Below are 17,048 nucleotides of genomic sequence, written 5' to 3'. Positions count from 1 at the left end.
CTGTTCTACCACAATCCCCTGAATAAATACTGATATGTTATATGCAAAGTTACCGTGACAAAGAATGGAGCACTGCATTTGTTTATTATGCTTATACATCTTGCATTTCACTGTATAACAAAAAGCCTGGGCTACTAATGACTCATCACTTAAACAACACAAGCAACATGTTTACAAGCACTGAGCAATTAGGTGCCTGCCAATTACAGCTGTGACTAATATCTGGGCTGACAAAATCAAGTTCTGGAGGATGCAGTGATTAAGACTCATCTAGCTTTCACAAATGTATCAATATTTCTGTGGCAGTGTATCAAATTGCAAAAGGGTTGTATGTAGAATGACAAAATAAAATGCAAACTGTTTACAGTTTTAAAAGCTGTAACCAATGTTATTGCATTACATGCAAAATTATATGGATATTTATGTAGCAATTCAAAAATTATGGTAGGCAAGAGTTTCAGTTTACTCCTTAAATATACCACTGATTTATGAATTGTATTTCCTTTTCTTTTTCTACTATTTATTCCAGTTGCTTTTGCATCTTTCTTTGACAACCACCTTTAACAACCTCCTCATTTTCACTTGAAATTTCAGAAATTGAAGTTTAGGTGTGTTTTACGGTGAGGGGTTGAGGAGTGGGTCTGGGCTATTTAAGGATCTTCTTTGAGACCAACTAAATAATTGCATAGACAAGACGGCAGAATATTGTCTTTCAAATATGCAGAAGGGAATATTTGAAAGTAAAATAGACTTCAGAGATACACATCTTTGAGGTCCATTATACTTTAGTGGTAAAGCAGAGTATCATTTACATAAGTTAATTTTTCTTTGCTTATCTGGAATCAATTTCTCTAGAGAACAGTACATGTAGTTTCAGTTCTGAAGATGAAATAATGCAGTGCTGTGTGCCTCTCTAGCTTTAAATATCTCTGAGTATAGCTTGAGAATAGAAAGCACTTGGATGTGCCTTGGATTTATAAAAGGATAATGTGAAGATTTAAAACATATGAGATTGTTATATTTAACGAAAACAGCCTAACATTACACAGTGCAGCACTTCATAAAACTTCAACCAACCTTATGAAAGGGACAAAAAAAATCTAAGTAGGCTGGACATTTTTAATTAGAAAAAATAATTCCTTAATCCTTAATCATTAATGACATATAGTTAGTCTGACAATTCACTTCAGTTTTTTTTACCTTGTATTTGTTCAACATCCAACAAACTTCTTTCTTTAAAATAAAGAATCAATTTGTTCTTTTCTCTTCTTTCTGACTACCATGTTACTGAACTACTAAGTTATTTGCTGTAGTTGAATGAAATAATATATTTAATATTAAATGCTTGGGTGATTAATATTAGCATTTCCTTAAGCTGCCACATAAATTCATTGCTTTCTGATATTGCTCCCTAAAATACTTAACTTTTTAATAATAATAGCAGACACTGAATTGTAAAAGAAGGTTGAATAAACTTTAGTAAGAGGAATGCAAATCAGTGATATAAATGGATGCATAAGATTGTACAATTGACATGTTAACATTTAAATTACATGAAATTAGCCAATTTTATTGAAACTTTGGTTTGAAGATGGCAAGAAAAAAAGATCTACAGGAGTATTATGAAGGATGACAAAAAGTGCTTGTTTGGCTAGTTTTTAAATGTTGCCACTGGGCTGGGTTCATTTACTTCTACAGTCAGGTTTATGGAATGGAAATGGTTAAAAGCATACTTTTAGAGACCATCCTGCTTGTCTTTCTCCGTAATACAGGTCCTTCTCAAAATATTAGCATATTGTGATAAAGTTCCTTATTTTCCATAATGTAATGATGAAAATTTAACATTCATATATTTTAGATTCATTGCACACTAACTGAAATATTTCAGGTCTTTTATTGTCTTAATACTGATGATTTTGGCATACAGCTCATGAAAACCCAAAATTCCTATCTCACAAAATTAGCATATTTCATCCAACCAAAAAAAGAAACGTGTTTTAATACAAAAAACGTCAACCTTCAAATAATCATGTACAGTTATGCACTCAATACTTGGTCGGGAATCCTTTTGCAGAAATGACTGCTTCAATGCGGCGTGGCATGGAGGCAATCAGCCTGTGGCACTGCTGATGTCTTATGGAGGCCCAGGATGCTTCAATAGCGGCCTTTAGCTCATCCAGAGTGTTGGGTCTTGAGTCTCTCAACGTTCTCTTCACAATATCCCACAGATTCTCTATGGGGTTCAGGTCAGGAGAGTTGGCAGGCCAATTGAGCACAGTGATACCATGGTCAGTAAACCATTTACCAGTGGTGTTGGCACTGTGAGCAGGTGCCAGGTCGTGCTGAAAAATGAAATCTTCATCTTCATAAAGCTTTTCAGCAGATGGAAGCATGAAGTGCTCCAAAATCTCCTGATAGTTAGCTGCATTGACCCTGCCCTTGATAAAACACAGTGGACCAACACCAGCAGCTGACACGGCACCCCAGACTGTGGGTACTTGACACTGGACTTCTGGCATTTTGGCATTTCCTTCTCCCCAGTCTTCCTCCAGACTCTGGCACCTTGATTTCCGAATGACATGCAGAATTTGCTTTCATCCGAAAAAAGTACTTTGGACCACTGAGCAACAGTCCAGTGCTGCTTCTCTGTAGCCCAGGTCAGGCGCTTCTGCCGCTGTTTCTGGTTCAAAAGTGGCTTGACCTGGGGAATGCGGCACCTGTAGCCCATTTCCTGCACACGCCTGTGCACGGTGGCTCTGGATGTTTCTACTCCAGACTCAGTCCACTGCTTCCGCAGGTCCCCCAAGGTCTGGAATCGGCCCTTCTCCACAATCTTCCTCAGGGTCCGGTCACCTCTTCTCGTTGTGCAGCGTTTTCTGCCACATTGTTTCCTTCCCACAGACTTCCCCCTGAGGTGCCTTGATACAGCACTCTGGGAACAGCCTATTTGTTCAGATATTTCTTTCTGTGTCTTACCCTCTTGCCTGAGGGTGTCAATAGTGGCCTTCTGGACAGCAGTCAGGTCGGCAGTCTTACCCATGATTGGGGTTTTGAGTGATGAACCAGGCTGGGAGTTTTAAAGGCCTCAGGAATCTTTTGCAGGTGTTTAGAGTTAACTCGTTGATTCAGATGATTAGGTTCATAGCTCGTTTAGAGACCCTTTTAATTATATGCTAATTTTGTGAGATAGGAATTTTGGGTTTTCATGAGCTGTATGCCAAAATCATCCGTATTAAGACAATAAAAGACCTGAAATATTTCAGTTAGTGTGCAATGAATCTAAAATATATGAATGTTAAATTTTCATCATTACATTATGGAAAATAATGAACTTTATCACAATATGCTAATATTTTGAGAAGGACCTGTATGTAAAAAAAATAATGAGGGAAACTCCAGTGAATGGAAAGGTCTAAGCAGGACATGGTCAGTCTGGGAGCAAGCACAGTATGTTGACAATTACCTGGAGGGATATTAAAAAAAGGGTTTGCAATGTATTAACCTCAATGCAAAGATTAATGCACATTAGGAAGTTAAGTGGTGCAAAAAAACATCAGCCCATGATCTCAGGAGATGTAAAAAAAAGTCATATGGTCAGATGAACCATGTTCCTCTATATTCCTGAGTGGGATGTGTAGTGACCATAAAGAGAACATCTTGAATGTGTAAACCCTGGCTGTGAGGGTATCCAGTCTTGTCTGGGTCACAGAAAATTAGTACTTGCGTTATTCTTAATGATCACCTTTATCCTCTGGTGAAGCATTTGTATCCTGATGAAGGTTGTCTTCTCTGTGACAGTGATGCTCCCAATTTGGTGGGCAGGAGCAGTAATTTAATGGCTTAAAGTGCATTGAATGGATGTAAATCACCAGCTATAGCAATTACATTATTAACCTAAGTCAGCACTTTTGGGACATTTCGGACCAACGTGTTGAAGAGCAGTCTCCCAGATCACCATCTAAACACACAATAATGTAATATTTTTGCAAGAACAATGTAAATTGCCTTCAACGGCAGTCCAAAGAATTACTGAATAAATGTCAAGACATACTGGAACTAAGAAAAGAGAGGGTCTGGTTTTTTTAGCGTAGGAGAAATTATGTACACTTATAGAATTGTAATTTTTTTAAAGTTTATAGTTAAATGATCCAAAAGATCCAACTCTGAGATAAAATCTCTGATGCTTTGTTTATTTCACATAACTGCTTACTTTTCAGTGAGTCACTGGTTTCACATGGTGCAGTTATTGCAGTCGCACAACATAATTCAGCTTACACTAAGGGTGATTAAGAAAAACTGTAGATAATGAGAAAAGAACTGGAGAAAAAGAACTGCAATGGCAAAAGTCTGGGGTTGCATCAAATACCAAATAAGCAAACACGCTTTAGAGTAAATGGAATGAGCTTAGCACAATTATATGACATAATAAATCACTGTCATTTTCTAAATCTTAAAACTGCATGGATATCAGCTCAACTGCCTTTAAACAGATTTGGTCTAAAATAAATATTTTTTACAACAATAGAACAAGTTTCAGGTTATCAACGGGAATAGAAGATTTACTAACACGTAATCTACGTCAGACAGTTTCAATTTCCAAAGTATTCACAGAACACAGCATCTGATATGTGGCCTTGAATATAAAACACATGGCTACTTTTCATCCGGCACTGATCTTGGTCCTTTTAATTACTTTCTCATTTGTTGGAGCCACCCAAGGTTCTGTTTATTGTGGTCCACTTCATTACTGTCATGAGGCCTATGTGGTTGCTATGGCGTGACCATTACGCCATGTACTTTGAATCTTAATTATCATTCACTGCCTGATTTGAGCCGAGGACATTACCAAGCTGAATGAATATCATCTATCTTATCTTGATGACCCCACTCCTGAAGGTCGTCTCTCTAATGGATGTTGTTTGATGACATAATAAAATCTGAATACAGTAAATCACTATGTGTGAAGCACTTTGATGCACACAAATGTACTATGTTGCATTTGCCAAGTCATGCTCACAGTTGTGTAAGGACCCAGTTTGCAATGGGACTAAACAAATGGTCGTTCTGCCATGTTTTCCATCATTTCTGATACTTAACCCAATAACACAAGCATGCTGGTCTGTGAAATGTGCAAATGTTAAGGCAAAAATGTGAAAAGAACGTGTTCTTTAAGCTCCCACTGGTTCACTCCAAACTGAGTCAAACAGCAGCGTAAGCATAACTTGCTCGATTGAACTAAAACCGTCACTGTGCCCTGACACAGTGAAATCAAAGATATAGTTTGACTGCTCTGAGTACTTCAGCTTTGGTTTGCAAAAATATATGATGTCTGAAATAAAACAAAACAAAGCAAACTGAGGAGTTGCAAACCTGTGTCAATCACTGTCAATTACTGAAACTTCTACAGAGGTCAGGGTTTTGGGAAAGTGCTAAAGTGCAACAGAGAGGAGGCGAAGGAAGGACCTTTAATTCCCATTAATATAAAGCTAAATGTTAGGTTCAAAGCCTTTTCAAGGTGGAAAACTTTTGCATTAAATATCATATAAATAAATTTGAGCGCAATACGTACTTAGGTAAATGGAAAACAATTCCCAGGGTAAAATCTTTGGCCAGTTGCCATTTTGTAAATACTGCAAATTTGTTTCTCACATGTGACGTACGCACTTTGCCAACTCAGTCTCAGTATTGGTATCAAGAAAGCACACAGTTTTTCAAAGCTGCACTTATTTGTGTTTTTGTACTAGTACTCATACTCATCATCTTCCGCTTTATCCAGGACCGGGTCGCGGGGGCAGCAGACTCAGCAGAGATGCCCAGACGTCCCTCTCCCCAGACACCTCCTCCAGCTCCTCCGGGGGGAGCCCAAGGCGTTCCCAGGCCAGCCGAGAGACATAGTCCCTCCAGCGTGTCCTGGGCCGTCCCCTGGGCTTCCTCCCAGTGGGACGTATCTGGAACACCTCCCGAGGAAGGTGTCCAGGAGGCATCCGGTGTAGATGCCAGAGCCACCTCAACTGGCTCCTCTCGATGTGGAGGAGCAGCGGTTCTACTCCGAGCCCCTCCTGGATGGCCGAGCTCCTCACCCTATCTCTAAGGGAGTGCCTGGCCACCCTACGTAGGAAGCTTATCTCAGCCACTTGTATCCGGGATTTAGTTCTGTCGGTCATGACTCAAAGTTCATGGCCATAGGTGAGGGTAGGAACATAGACCGACCGGTAAATTGAGATCTTTGCTTTTCGGCTCAGCTCTCTCTTCACCACAACGGACCGGCACAGCACCCCCATTACTGCAGTAGCCACACTGATCCGTCTGTCGATCTCCCGCTCCATTCTTCCCCCATTAGTGAACAAGACCCCGAGACACTTAAACTCCTCCACTCGAGGCAGGAACTCCCCTCCAACCTGAAGAGGACAAGCCACCCTTTTCCGATCGAGAACCATGGCCTCGGACTTGGAGGCGCTGATCCTCATCCCAGCCGCTTTACACTCGGCTGTGATCCAACCCAGCACATGCTGTAGGTCTTGGCTAGGATCATTCGAGCACTCAAACCCCTCCATCATGTTAAGGTGTTGGTTCAAGGTGTTTTCAGCCTGGTATATAATGCATTGCACAAAAAGACATTCTTTGTGGATACTGCACAAAGAAGTGGTAACAATGGAGAATGTTTGCTTGCTACAAAAATTCACACACAACAAACGGATATATGAACAGCAAATTTTATATACCGTAGGTAACTTGATTGCATGGTATCATAGAGGTCTTTTTAACTGCTGTCCAAAAAAACTCATAATTATTTGACTTTCCAGGGATCCTACCAGATATTGCCATTTCCCAGAAGAGTTTGCTAAGGTAACAGACATCAAAAGTGTGTCAAGTCAATGTGTCAAATATGCTCCAAGAAATACCTTAAAGGGAATATTTGAAAGTGTAAAAATAGGGTGCTTTTTGATCCTAAAAGTGAGAGATGGACAAAAAATGTAAAAGAGCAGAGCTGCTGTTTTAGCCTCCCAATGATGACCAAACACTGGACAGTCATATCCCATGGGGCTCATGTCAAATCAGCCTTGTCTTCTGCCTAAACACAAATTAATTACTGCAGAGACACATGGCCACTCACCACATATGCACGGCCTGGCCAACCAACTCAATCCACTATAACCAATTATCATAAGGCTTTTTTGCGAGCATTAATGGTCACCAAAAACTTAATGTCATATATTTTTAAATACCTTGATTATTGCAAATATTTATGTCCCTCTTTATGCATTGTATGAAGTCAGTATTTATCTTAAACAAATGTTACTTACAAACATTGTAATTCATATGCATTATTACATATAGCTTCTGATTTCAGAAATTCTCATTCCTTAAGGCAACCTTATCAGGTCAAACAGTGAAGGTTGCATGAAACATACAACATGGATTGTCTTTCATGCAACCGATAAGATGATTGTAAATCAAGACAAGCGTGGTGAAGCAATCTAAAGACTAGACGAATGAAGCTACAAATCATTTTCCTGCAGCAGAAACACCTCTCAGTCAATTCTCTCCTCTGTAATACCATTACAGCAAAACACAAGGATGTCACAGATAATGAGCATGTTTTCGGTCCCTGACCCCCAGAGTGAGAACAAAAACATAGCAGGTGCCAGAGAAAACAATCAGCACAAGAAAGGCTTTAAGCATCTTTGAGATCACAAAGAATTTCAGTCTTCAGAATTTAATTGATACCTAGAAAATCAAGAAAGAATCAGATTTCCTTTAGCAGAGTACACCAGAAAATGATCATTTAAATTCAGTTTCTACCAGGCTTGATGTAATGATCAGTTTGTTCAGCAATACTGTGTATCAAGGCCAGCTGTCGTACCTTATTCGCTGTTGAATGGCTTTACGATAAAAAGACTCCACAGTAGAATATTTCTTCAATTCAGCGTGCTCATGAAATATCTGATACTCTATAATATATCTAATATTTCAAATGATTCATATACCAACCACTGCAAGAACATAATAAAATAAGCTATCATATGGATAAATTTAAAACTTATGTCAGTTCATCTATTCGTCTATGTAGACCATCCAATCAACCGTTTGAAATTAGGGGTGGGCAATATGACAGTGTTACCTTTAAGGCAGATTCAGAACATTGTTTTCAATTATCTCACACACAAGCATCACTTTAGCTCCATAAACTTCCTTTTTTTTTGCAAGAGTGGACTTTAGTGTTTAAAATCATTATTTAACCGTGAAAAAGAAAAAAACATTTTTTGTCATGCCACCAATGCCTATGTAAAACTAGAGCAGCATAATGTACCAAATCACAATTGTCATTGCAATATCAATGTGTGCAATGTCTCAATTACAAGGGACTGACTGGATGCAATATTTGGGAAGATATTAAATTTCAAGTTTCATTGTATCCACCTGCTAACTCAGAAGAAGGGATTGCTGCAAAGTCAAAAACGCAAAGAAATCTTCTGTTTCCTTAGAGAGAAAATGTTTAAGCAATTAGAATGATAATCTGATCTTGATATCATTGTATTATAACTAGGATGAAATTGAAATGTATGTAACTGGATTTCTATCATCTATATAATAGAACTGATTTGACTATATTTATCTATATATAAATTAGATCTGCTTGTCCTGTAAAGTGCATTGAGATTACATTTGTTTAAGCTGGTGCAATATAAATAAACTGAATTGAAAATTCTTTCAGTCTTTGTTGGTAATTCCTTAAAGTACTTATTTAAAATTCAAAAATATGGCCAGGTAAATACTTACATATCCTTGTGGGGAGGGATGGGCAAATATACTATAGCTCATCATTATTGTTGGGAAAACTTATTGTGATGAGAAGGATGATTTACTGTGAGAACAATAAACTCTCGCTGGTGATGTTGTGCAAACCCCTAAAACTGATAGAATGGCTAGGATTGTTACTTTTGCTTTTTGAACATTTTTTCTACTGTTAGTTCCATCAATAACTATCAATGTATTTGAACATTAGACAGAATGCAATGTTGGTTGATGCTGCTTTAGAGCATGTAACGGTTGTACATGCTGTAAAGTTGCCAATTTAATTATGGATACATTTTATTAGAGCAATATATATTTTTGTGAGGCTCTGACATAATCCACTGATAGACTAAGTCATGCAGAGGCTCTTAAAGAAAAAAAAAAACAGTATGGTCACATAGTGATCATACTTATCATACAGCATATACAATTAGCTGTCAATATTGTGTGCTTCCATTAAAAAAAAAAGCAACTGTGACAGTGCTAATCTCTTTAGGACCTGACACAAGGTTATTTATTTCTTTTTTTTTAATTCATACATTTCAAGAGCTCAGTGCTCAGCTATTAAATTACCTGAATACCCTGCCTTTAGCAAACCCACAGAGCTCTGCACTGATTATTTCTTTATGTTGAGTTAGGAAACAAACTATGTAATAAAACACTGATTAAATCTGTGTGGTCTGGTAATTACTTTTCATGACATCCCCCCTCAAGAGGTAACAAACAATCTGTGCTGACCAACCAAATTACCAGCATCATGTCTTCCTCTCCAATTAGTACCTCGAAGGATGATGATGGCTCATAGAATATTTACAATCAAGGGCTGAGAGACAAAGTGTGTTTTAATTATTCAAAACAAGACAAAAGCTTTAATATGGGGAAATCATCTACTAATGACAAAACTGCATGTTTAAAACATTCACCAAAGGTTACATATGCATTTATGTCTTGTGAAGAAGTACACACAGAAGGTGTGTCAAAAGACTTATTGGTGGTTAATTTGCACAATGCAAACAGCTAGAGGTTAACACTTCAATGCAGCCTGTATTTATATGACTCATGGATCATCAGTGAACCCCAAAAGGTATCGACAGATATATTAGATATAACCTTGCCATTCTCCACGCTGTAACTCATGATGCGCAATGGATGTTTTTTATGTCCTTCCTTGTATTTGACATCGATCCGAAGCAAAATGGACATTTTTCCATTCCAAAGCAGAAACTCTCGACTTCAAAGCCATTGTTCTCTAACTGTGAGCGCATTCCCAAGTAGCTGTATTTTACTCGTTAACAAAAGAAGACCTGACCACACATTACTGAAGTGTTTAGACGAATGATGAGGAAATAAAAAGAGCAAGTTTTCAAGCGCATGCCTTCCTCTGTGTGACTGTCTCGATGCTGTGTAGTCAAAGCCCTGGTTTCTTCTCGCAGCTCTCATTAAGACAGCGATGTCAGGCACTGACAGAGAAAGCCGTGGATTTTTATCAATGATTTAGCTAATCATTAAAACTTCCTCGGGTCGTGTGCTTGTCTGTACTTAATTCTTCTTTCCCATCCCTCCCATCAGTCCATCTTTAGCACCTGATACTGCAGATAAGTAGAGAAACACGCACAGGCACCGGGTTCTTTTTCAAGCGCTGCAACACAAGTAGCCTTGTCCCTTTCTCTCACTTCCCGTCACTTTAACTTCCACCCTGACCAGGGAGCAGCAAAAGTCCCTTCTAATAAGCGATGTCACCGCTATTCTGGAGGAAAATCCACTGAATCACTACTACAAAAGGACAACTGTCTCTCATCCTGCCTCAAACTGAGAAAGATAACAGCCCAGTTGAACAGATAAGCCCTTCCTTCCTCCTTCAAAGTCTTTCAGCATCCAACATGCTTAGCACACAGAAGGGCTATTCCTGGATAAAATAAGGATTTAGTGTCTGGCAAGACTTAACGGACTCTCTGGTTAGTGATCAGGATTTTAAAAAGGCGTTCTTTGAACCGTTTTTGTGTTTGTTTACCAGTCTCCATCAGCTTAAGATGAACACAAAACAAAAAATAATAATGATAAAGCTCGTTTAATCTCTTACCTGCTGTTGAGGCTCAAAGCTGGAAAAAGAAGCAGCAAGCAAATAACCTGAATGAATTTCATAGCTGTCTCACAGTCCCGTTCCTGCTCCCTTCTGAGATGCGTTTTGCCTTTCCCCTGTGTCTCTTTCCTCGCTCTCTAGCTCTCCAACTGGCTGCCTGGGTTTTTCAGCGCACTTTCACACTCCCCCCCACCCCCTCCCCCCCTCCTCCTCCTCCTCTCACACACACACACACGCATGCACACACACCGACACACAAGCAGCGAGGCAGACAGATGCAACACAGTGGCTTGGCGAGGGAGGGAGGATCTCTGGCTTTAAATAACACAGGGACACAGACTGACTTGGTAATGGAAAAGAGCGGGTGGGGCTGAAATCAAGAGAGGGAGATGTGGGAGTGATATGATGTCAGCGGCCATGCTGCTTCAGCTATTGGTGAGAGGCTTTTTTTTTTTGCTTTAGTTTGGAGCTTGTGCTCACAACAAAACACCTTCCTATTCATTTCACCCTGCCTCCTACATTTTGATAGGTAGAAATACAGTCAAACATTTAGGGGAAACAGCCACCTCCAAAGGAAAACTGCACAGGTAATACTTCAGTGACTGCGCCCCAACTGAGCTCAGGCAAGACACAATAACAGATCACAGTATTAGTACTATAATGAAGATGTAGTGTATAAAATGTGGATGAACAGTGAAAAGAGAGAAGTGGGGAGAGAACCAAATAAATATCCCGAATGATGGAAACACTGTATAAACATCGCTAGGATGAACCATAGGTTTATCATTTATGTTAGTTACTTTGCTGGTACTGGGGGAAATGAGCAATGTACAACAACGTGTAATATTACCAATTAATATTTAGTGGCTTATTAATAGTTCAATTATACATAAAAGCATCTGAGCTTAATTGCAGAAGCACTGAGCAACCAGTTTAAAAAAAGTACAAGCTAGAATGCCATGCTGAGTGTTTGCATACACTCAGCATGGCTATTAATGCCATATCAGAGGACTTTATTATTTATTTGAATCTTCTTTTTTTCCTGGGTTGGGTAATCCTACAACAAACAACCTGAATGAATTTTAAAAACAAGAATGTTATGTACACATCTGAATCTACAGTGGATTTTCAGTAATTCAAAAAGGGTCATAATTATATGTAAAAATGCATAGCTATTAGGTGATGATCTGAGGAAGGATCTTTGAAGGAGTCAAGGTGAGGCTTTCAAACACTGTACCAGCGGTCAAGCATGGAAGTGGCAGTATCATGCTGTGGGGTTTAATTTGGTTCCAGTGGCTCTGGTGCATTGCACAAGGTGGATGGGATGAAGAAAGAATATCAACTCAGCATTTTCAACTTCACCTCAAACAAACAGACATAAAACCTAGACCCAACAGGACAATGACCCTAGAGACACTTCATAACTGGTTCTGGTATGAATAACCATGCTAACATTAGGCTTATAAGCCCTGGCCTCACCAGTATTGAACATTTGTTGACTATATTTAAAAGCAGGCTCTGTGTGGGACACCAGCCAATGAATTTTACCAATTCTGATGGGAAGAGAGGTTAAATAATCATGCCAACAATTTATTAATGGCTACAAAAAGTGTGGGTTCAAGATACAACTTGCTAAGAGACTTTTAAACAAGTTTAAGTGATGATGCACATTTATATTTGAGCTTTTATGTATGATTTTGACCATGCCCGAATTAAAGGAAAACACAAAATAAATCTAAACTTGTGCATGCTATTGTTTTTAAAATTAATTAAATATACTTTTTGCATGATGATTCTGACATCTGCCCGAAACAAATATTAGCACTTATGGCTATTATGGGAGCTTGTAAACTCCTGGCTTATATGTAGCTTGTAGAACCGCCTTTAGCATTATTTCCAATCATTTCTAAAATAAAGTGGAAAAAAATAAAATTCAATTCAGATTATTTATATAGCACTGGTTCACAACTAATGTTGATTCAAGGTACTATAAACGGTAAAAAATCCAACTGATATATATATATATATATATATATATATATATATATATATAGAAATATAGTCAATTCAGTCCAATCATATAAACACATTCAATATCAAAACATGTGCACACATTGCAATTCAGTCCTGATGATAAAACACTGCAGTCACTCCAATGCCCTTCAACTTCTTCTTGTCCACAGTGTTGCCTGCATTCAATAAGGTTTGTTGGAATTAATTTATGAATTTATCAATCAATCACATTTAGACTGAGATTTTGCAGCACTGTGACATCCTGATTTCCATTTTAACCCAATCATTGCAGGTTTGCTGGTGTGCTATGGATCCCTGTCCTGCTGCATGACCTAATTTCTGCTAAACTTCAGCACTTGGACATATAGTCTAACTCTGTTACTGTGGTGAGGAGTTCATTGTGATTCAATAACTGCAAGATGTCCAGTTCTGTTTGCTCAAAAACAAGCGGAAATAATGAATCCTTCACCGGAGTTTTTTTTAAAGGTGGTATACATTTTTTGACCACATATACTTTTTCTAGTTTTCACCAAACATGTCACTAAAAATCATGATGAAATATCTTGATTTTAGTTTTGGCTATTCCAGAAGTCTCTTTGTTTTTAAGAGCTAACTTTGCAAGCATCTAGTTAGAAAGAAAGACCTTGCAAAAATCCCTGCTTCACCTTTTTTTGTCACTATCATCAATATTTCACAAGCTCTATGAGGCCAGTAAAGTGAGAGATGCGTTCTTATTTTGGAGTGATCTTGCCGGGATGACCACTTTTAGGAATACTGGAAGCTGGTATTAATTTTACCCAAAACTGTTTAGTAATGGCTGTATAAGTCTTTCTAGATTGTTTGGTCAAAACAGGTTTTTGCCCATGATTTTTGCTAAGGGCTTTTCTCCATAGAATTTTGTTGACATTTACAACACATACATTCTTCTTACCAGCACCCTATGAATACTTTTGTGTTTGTATATAGGTTTGTTAATTTAAATATTACTGAAGCAATAAAATTGTACTTCACTTTTCTCAGTCTTTCATATTTGTATCTTAACTATATTGCTTAAAAAATAATAGTGTGTTAAATGTCTTCAGCCTTGTAATTCAAATGTTTTCTTACGGTATTTCTCTAGATACATCTCAGTGTTGCAAAGTGGGCACATACTTTTTATTCCTTAAAGTTAACCACTTTTGACAATGATAAAAAATTTAGAAAATGTGGTAATAAAATCATCTTCTTTCCCAGTTTTACTCACTCTGGGCACTGTTCTAGATTTCAAGGTTAATCTTGTGAACATAGGAGCTGCTCCAGAACAAAAACCGAGCACTGAGAGAATATTACAAAGCAGATTTCAAGCTATGAAGCACAGGTAGAATATTAAACAGTTCATACAAAGGTGGAGGTCACACACAATAAGCATGATAAATTATTTCCATTACAGATTTAATAGAGTTTAGAGTGTATTGTACCCCTGTAGTAGTCCATTTCCACACTGAAATATTTCCACTCATTTATTTGGTCTAATTAGAAGCTCATGCATGAAAAGCTATTGGGACCAGTTTCGATGAGTCTGCTGGACCACAGCTTGGCTTGGTTATCAACAAGTGTGTCCTTGGGAGGCCTGTGCCATCCATCTCAGTCAAGTATCATATCAGCTTGAAACTTGCAGCCACATTGCACTTTGATTCAACTTGTTGAGCATCTAATTACTATGAGGAATAATCACAGTTAAATTAGCATGAATTGTTGACATTATGCACGCTTACATTTGGAAAAATCCCCATAGCTATGCCCAAATGTCATAACATTTGATTTGTCATTCACAAATGCTACTTTCTTTTTTCCCCAATACAGAATGTTTTGATTTAGACAAACCCATACATCAATTGGTCCCATTTTTTTCTTTCAGTTTAGTTTTAAACATACCAATTTCTTTCTTTTCAAATCCTCAAACCACTTCATAAAGTATTTTCTTCTGCTTTCCCCCAATTCTGTGTATCTGAAACAACATTTAAGCTGAGCATGTTGCATTACCTAAAATTTCACTAGTCTTTCTGAGATCTACAATAAAATAGTAATGCAGATATTTTTCCCCTGGCTCTACTTTCAGTCTTTTTATTGCACAAGATCTATATAATCAACATCTAAGTAGTGCTGCATGATAAATCTAAGGGTATTTGGCAATTTTTAGAATGTTGGCTTTTGAGTAAAAGAAAACAAGTCCCCAAATTCAAGCCTGTCCCCACCATAGATACTGCAGGGAAATAATGAGTATTGAACTGAAGCTGCTAATCAGGCTTTGGATGCAAGTTGATCTAATTGAGATTAAAAGATGCTGATTCATCAGTTTTCAGAAAGAATAATGTTGGTGCATTGATTAGCCCTACTGTCTCAGGAAAAGAAGATTCCTGATTATAACATTGGCTAGACTCCATTTGTAGAGTTTCCATGTTCTCTAGACTCCGTAACATTTGCAGTGCAGTGGAGATTAAATTTATGGAATTAGCAAAAACTGCTAAACACCACTTCCACAAAACAGGCTAAATTACGCTTCCCTTAATGTCATAAATGAATGTAGTACACCATGTCAGCTTGTGTTTTCACCCAAAGCAATGGAAACAAGCAGGGGACTTTTATACCTTATGCATTCAGCCTTTTATACATGGCCTTTTTCCACCTTAACTGAAAAGCAATGCTGCATCTACTGCATTTCATACACCAAATGCCCACAAGCTACTATTAACTGGTGTCTAAGCACCCTTAGCCCAAACATTAGTACACCAAATATGTTTCCAGGAAATAAGACACATGGAATGCATTAAAAAAAAAAACACATTAGTGAGAAGGATGTATTTGCTGTAAATCTGTATGTTGTATAATGAGTATATTTTTTCTACATATTGTGCTGCATGTGCGTCTATTTAGCAACACAATATATTTATAGCAAATGGGTGATGGAGCTGAAAAGTAAAACTAACACAGACTTTCTTAAAATTAGCAGCAAAGTGCAAAATGAGTTAAAGTCTCTTTGCAAGAGAAAAATTGCTGCAGTTATTAGTTGTTGAGGGATTGGTCAGTATGACTCAAAATGTTTAGTTTTCAATCCCTTACCTTAAGGTCACATGCTACATGCAGTTTGCATAGGGCTTCAATTTTACCAGAAAGCGTGATACATTTGTTTTGTTGCATGGACAAAACCAAGGACAGTCATATTTACTGAAAGTGGGTTGAGTAAATTAAAATCTGAGCTGGCAACTATAGATGGTCATTCAGTGATGAAGCTGCTCTTAGATGTCCATTTTTTGTTTGTTCTTTTTCTTTGTTTACCTTCTGCAGAGTAGTCAAATAATATGTAACTGATTTCTCTTTCCAACAAATTAGGAGGATAAAAAACTCTTTGAGTGCTCGAATGAACCTAGAGGCTATATTGTCTGGGGCTTAAATGCCCCTGGTAGGGTCTCCCATGGCAAACAGGCTCTAGGTGATGGGTCAGACAAAGAGCGGTTCAAAAACCCCTCATGACGATTATTAAATCGAGGCACGTGATGTCGCCCGGTACGGCGGAGCCGGGGTCCCAACCCGGAGCCAGGCCTGGGGTCGGGACTCGTCAGAGAGTGCCTGGTGGCTGGGTTGCTCCTTGCGGGACCCATCCAGGCCAAGCCTGAACGAGAGACGTGAGGCCATCCCCCAGTGGGCCCACCACCTGCTGGGGGAACCGTGAGGGACCGGTGCAAAGAGGATTGGGCGGCGGACGAAGGTGGAGACATCGGCGGCGGCCCGATCCCCGATGCTTACGCTGGCTCTAGGGATGTGGTATGTCACCTCGCTGGGGGAAAGGAGCCTGAGCTTGTGCGGGAGGTCAAGAGATATCGACTAGAAATAGTCGGGCTCGCCTCCATGCACAGTGTGGGCTCTGGAACCCTTCTTGAGAGGGGCTGGACTCTCTTCTACTCTGGAGTGGCCCACGGGGAGAGGCGTCGGGCTGGGGTGGGTTTGCTTGTTGCCCCCCACCACAGCCGTCTCGTGTTGGGGTTTACCCCGGTGGATGAGAGGGTCGCATCCCTGCGCCTTCGGGTTGGGGACAGGTCTCTGACTGTCGTTTTGGCCTACTGGCTGAGCAGTAGTGTGGAGTACCCGGTCTTCTTGGCGTCCCTGTCAGGGGTGCTGGATA

General features: G+C 39.0%; 1 protein-coding gene across 2 annotated transcripts in view; it reads right to left on the bottom strand.

Moving 5' to 3' along the window:
* The window catches only part of luzp2 (leucine zipper protein 2), a 257,629-nt gene extending 246,580 nt beyond the window's left edge, over positions 1-11,049 (bottom strand). Inside the window, exon 1 of one of the 2 annotated variants that reach the window (XM_047363183.1) lies at positions 10,877-11,049. In XM_047363183.1, coding sequence (XP_047219139.1) covers positions 10,877-10,938 — 62 coding nt within the window. In that variant the 5' untranslated portion in view covers positions 10,939-11,049. The remainder of the gene's footprint in view (positions 1-10,876) is intronic. The other variant, XM_047363182.1, reaches the window with a different exon arrangement.
* Positions 11,050-17,048: the final 5,999 nt, after the last annotated feature.

Source organism: Girardinichthys multiradiatus, chromosome 4 (genome assembly GCF_021462225.1).
Source record: "Girardinichthys multiradiatus isolate DD_20200921_A chromosome 4, DD_fGirMul_XY1, whole genome shotgun sequence".
NCBI classification, from domain to species: Eukaryota; Metazoa; Chordata; class Actinopteri; order Cyprinodontiformes; family Goodeidae; genus Girardinichthys; species Girardinichthys multiradiatus.
Note: the sequence above shows the minus strand (reverse complement) of the source record. Positions and strands in the feature narration are given on the sequence as shown.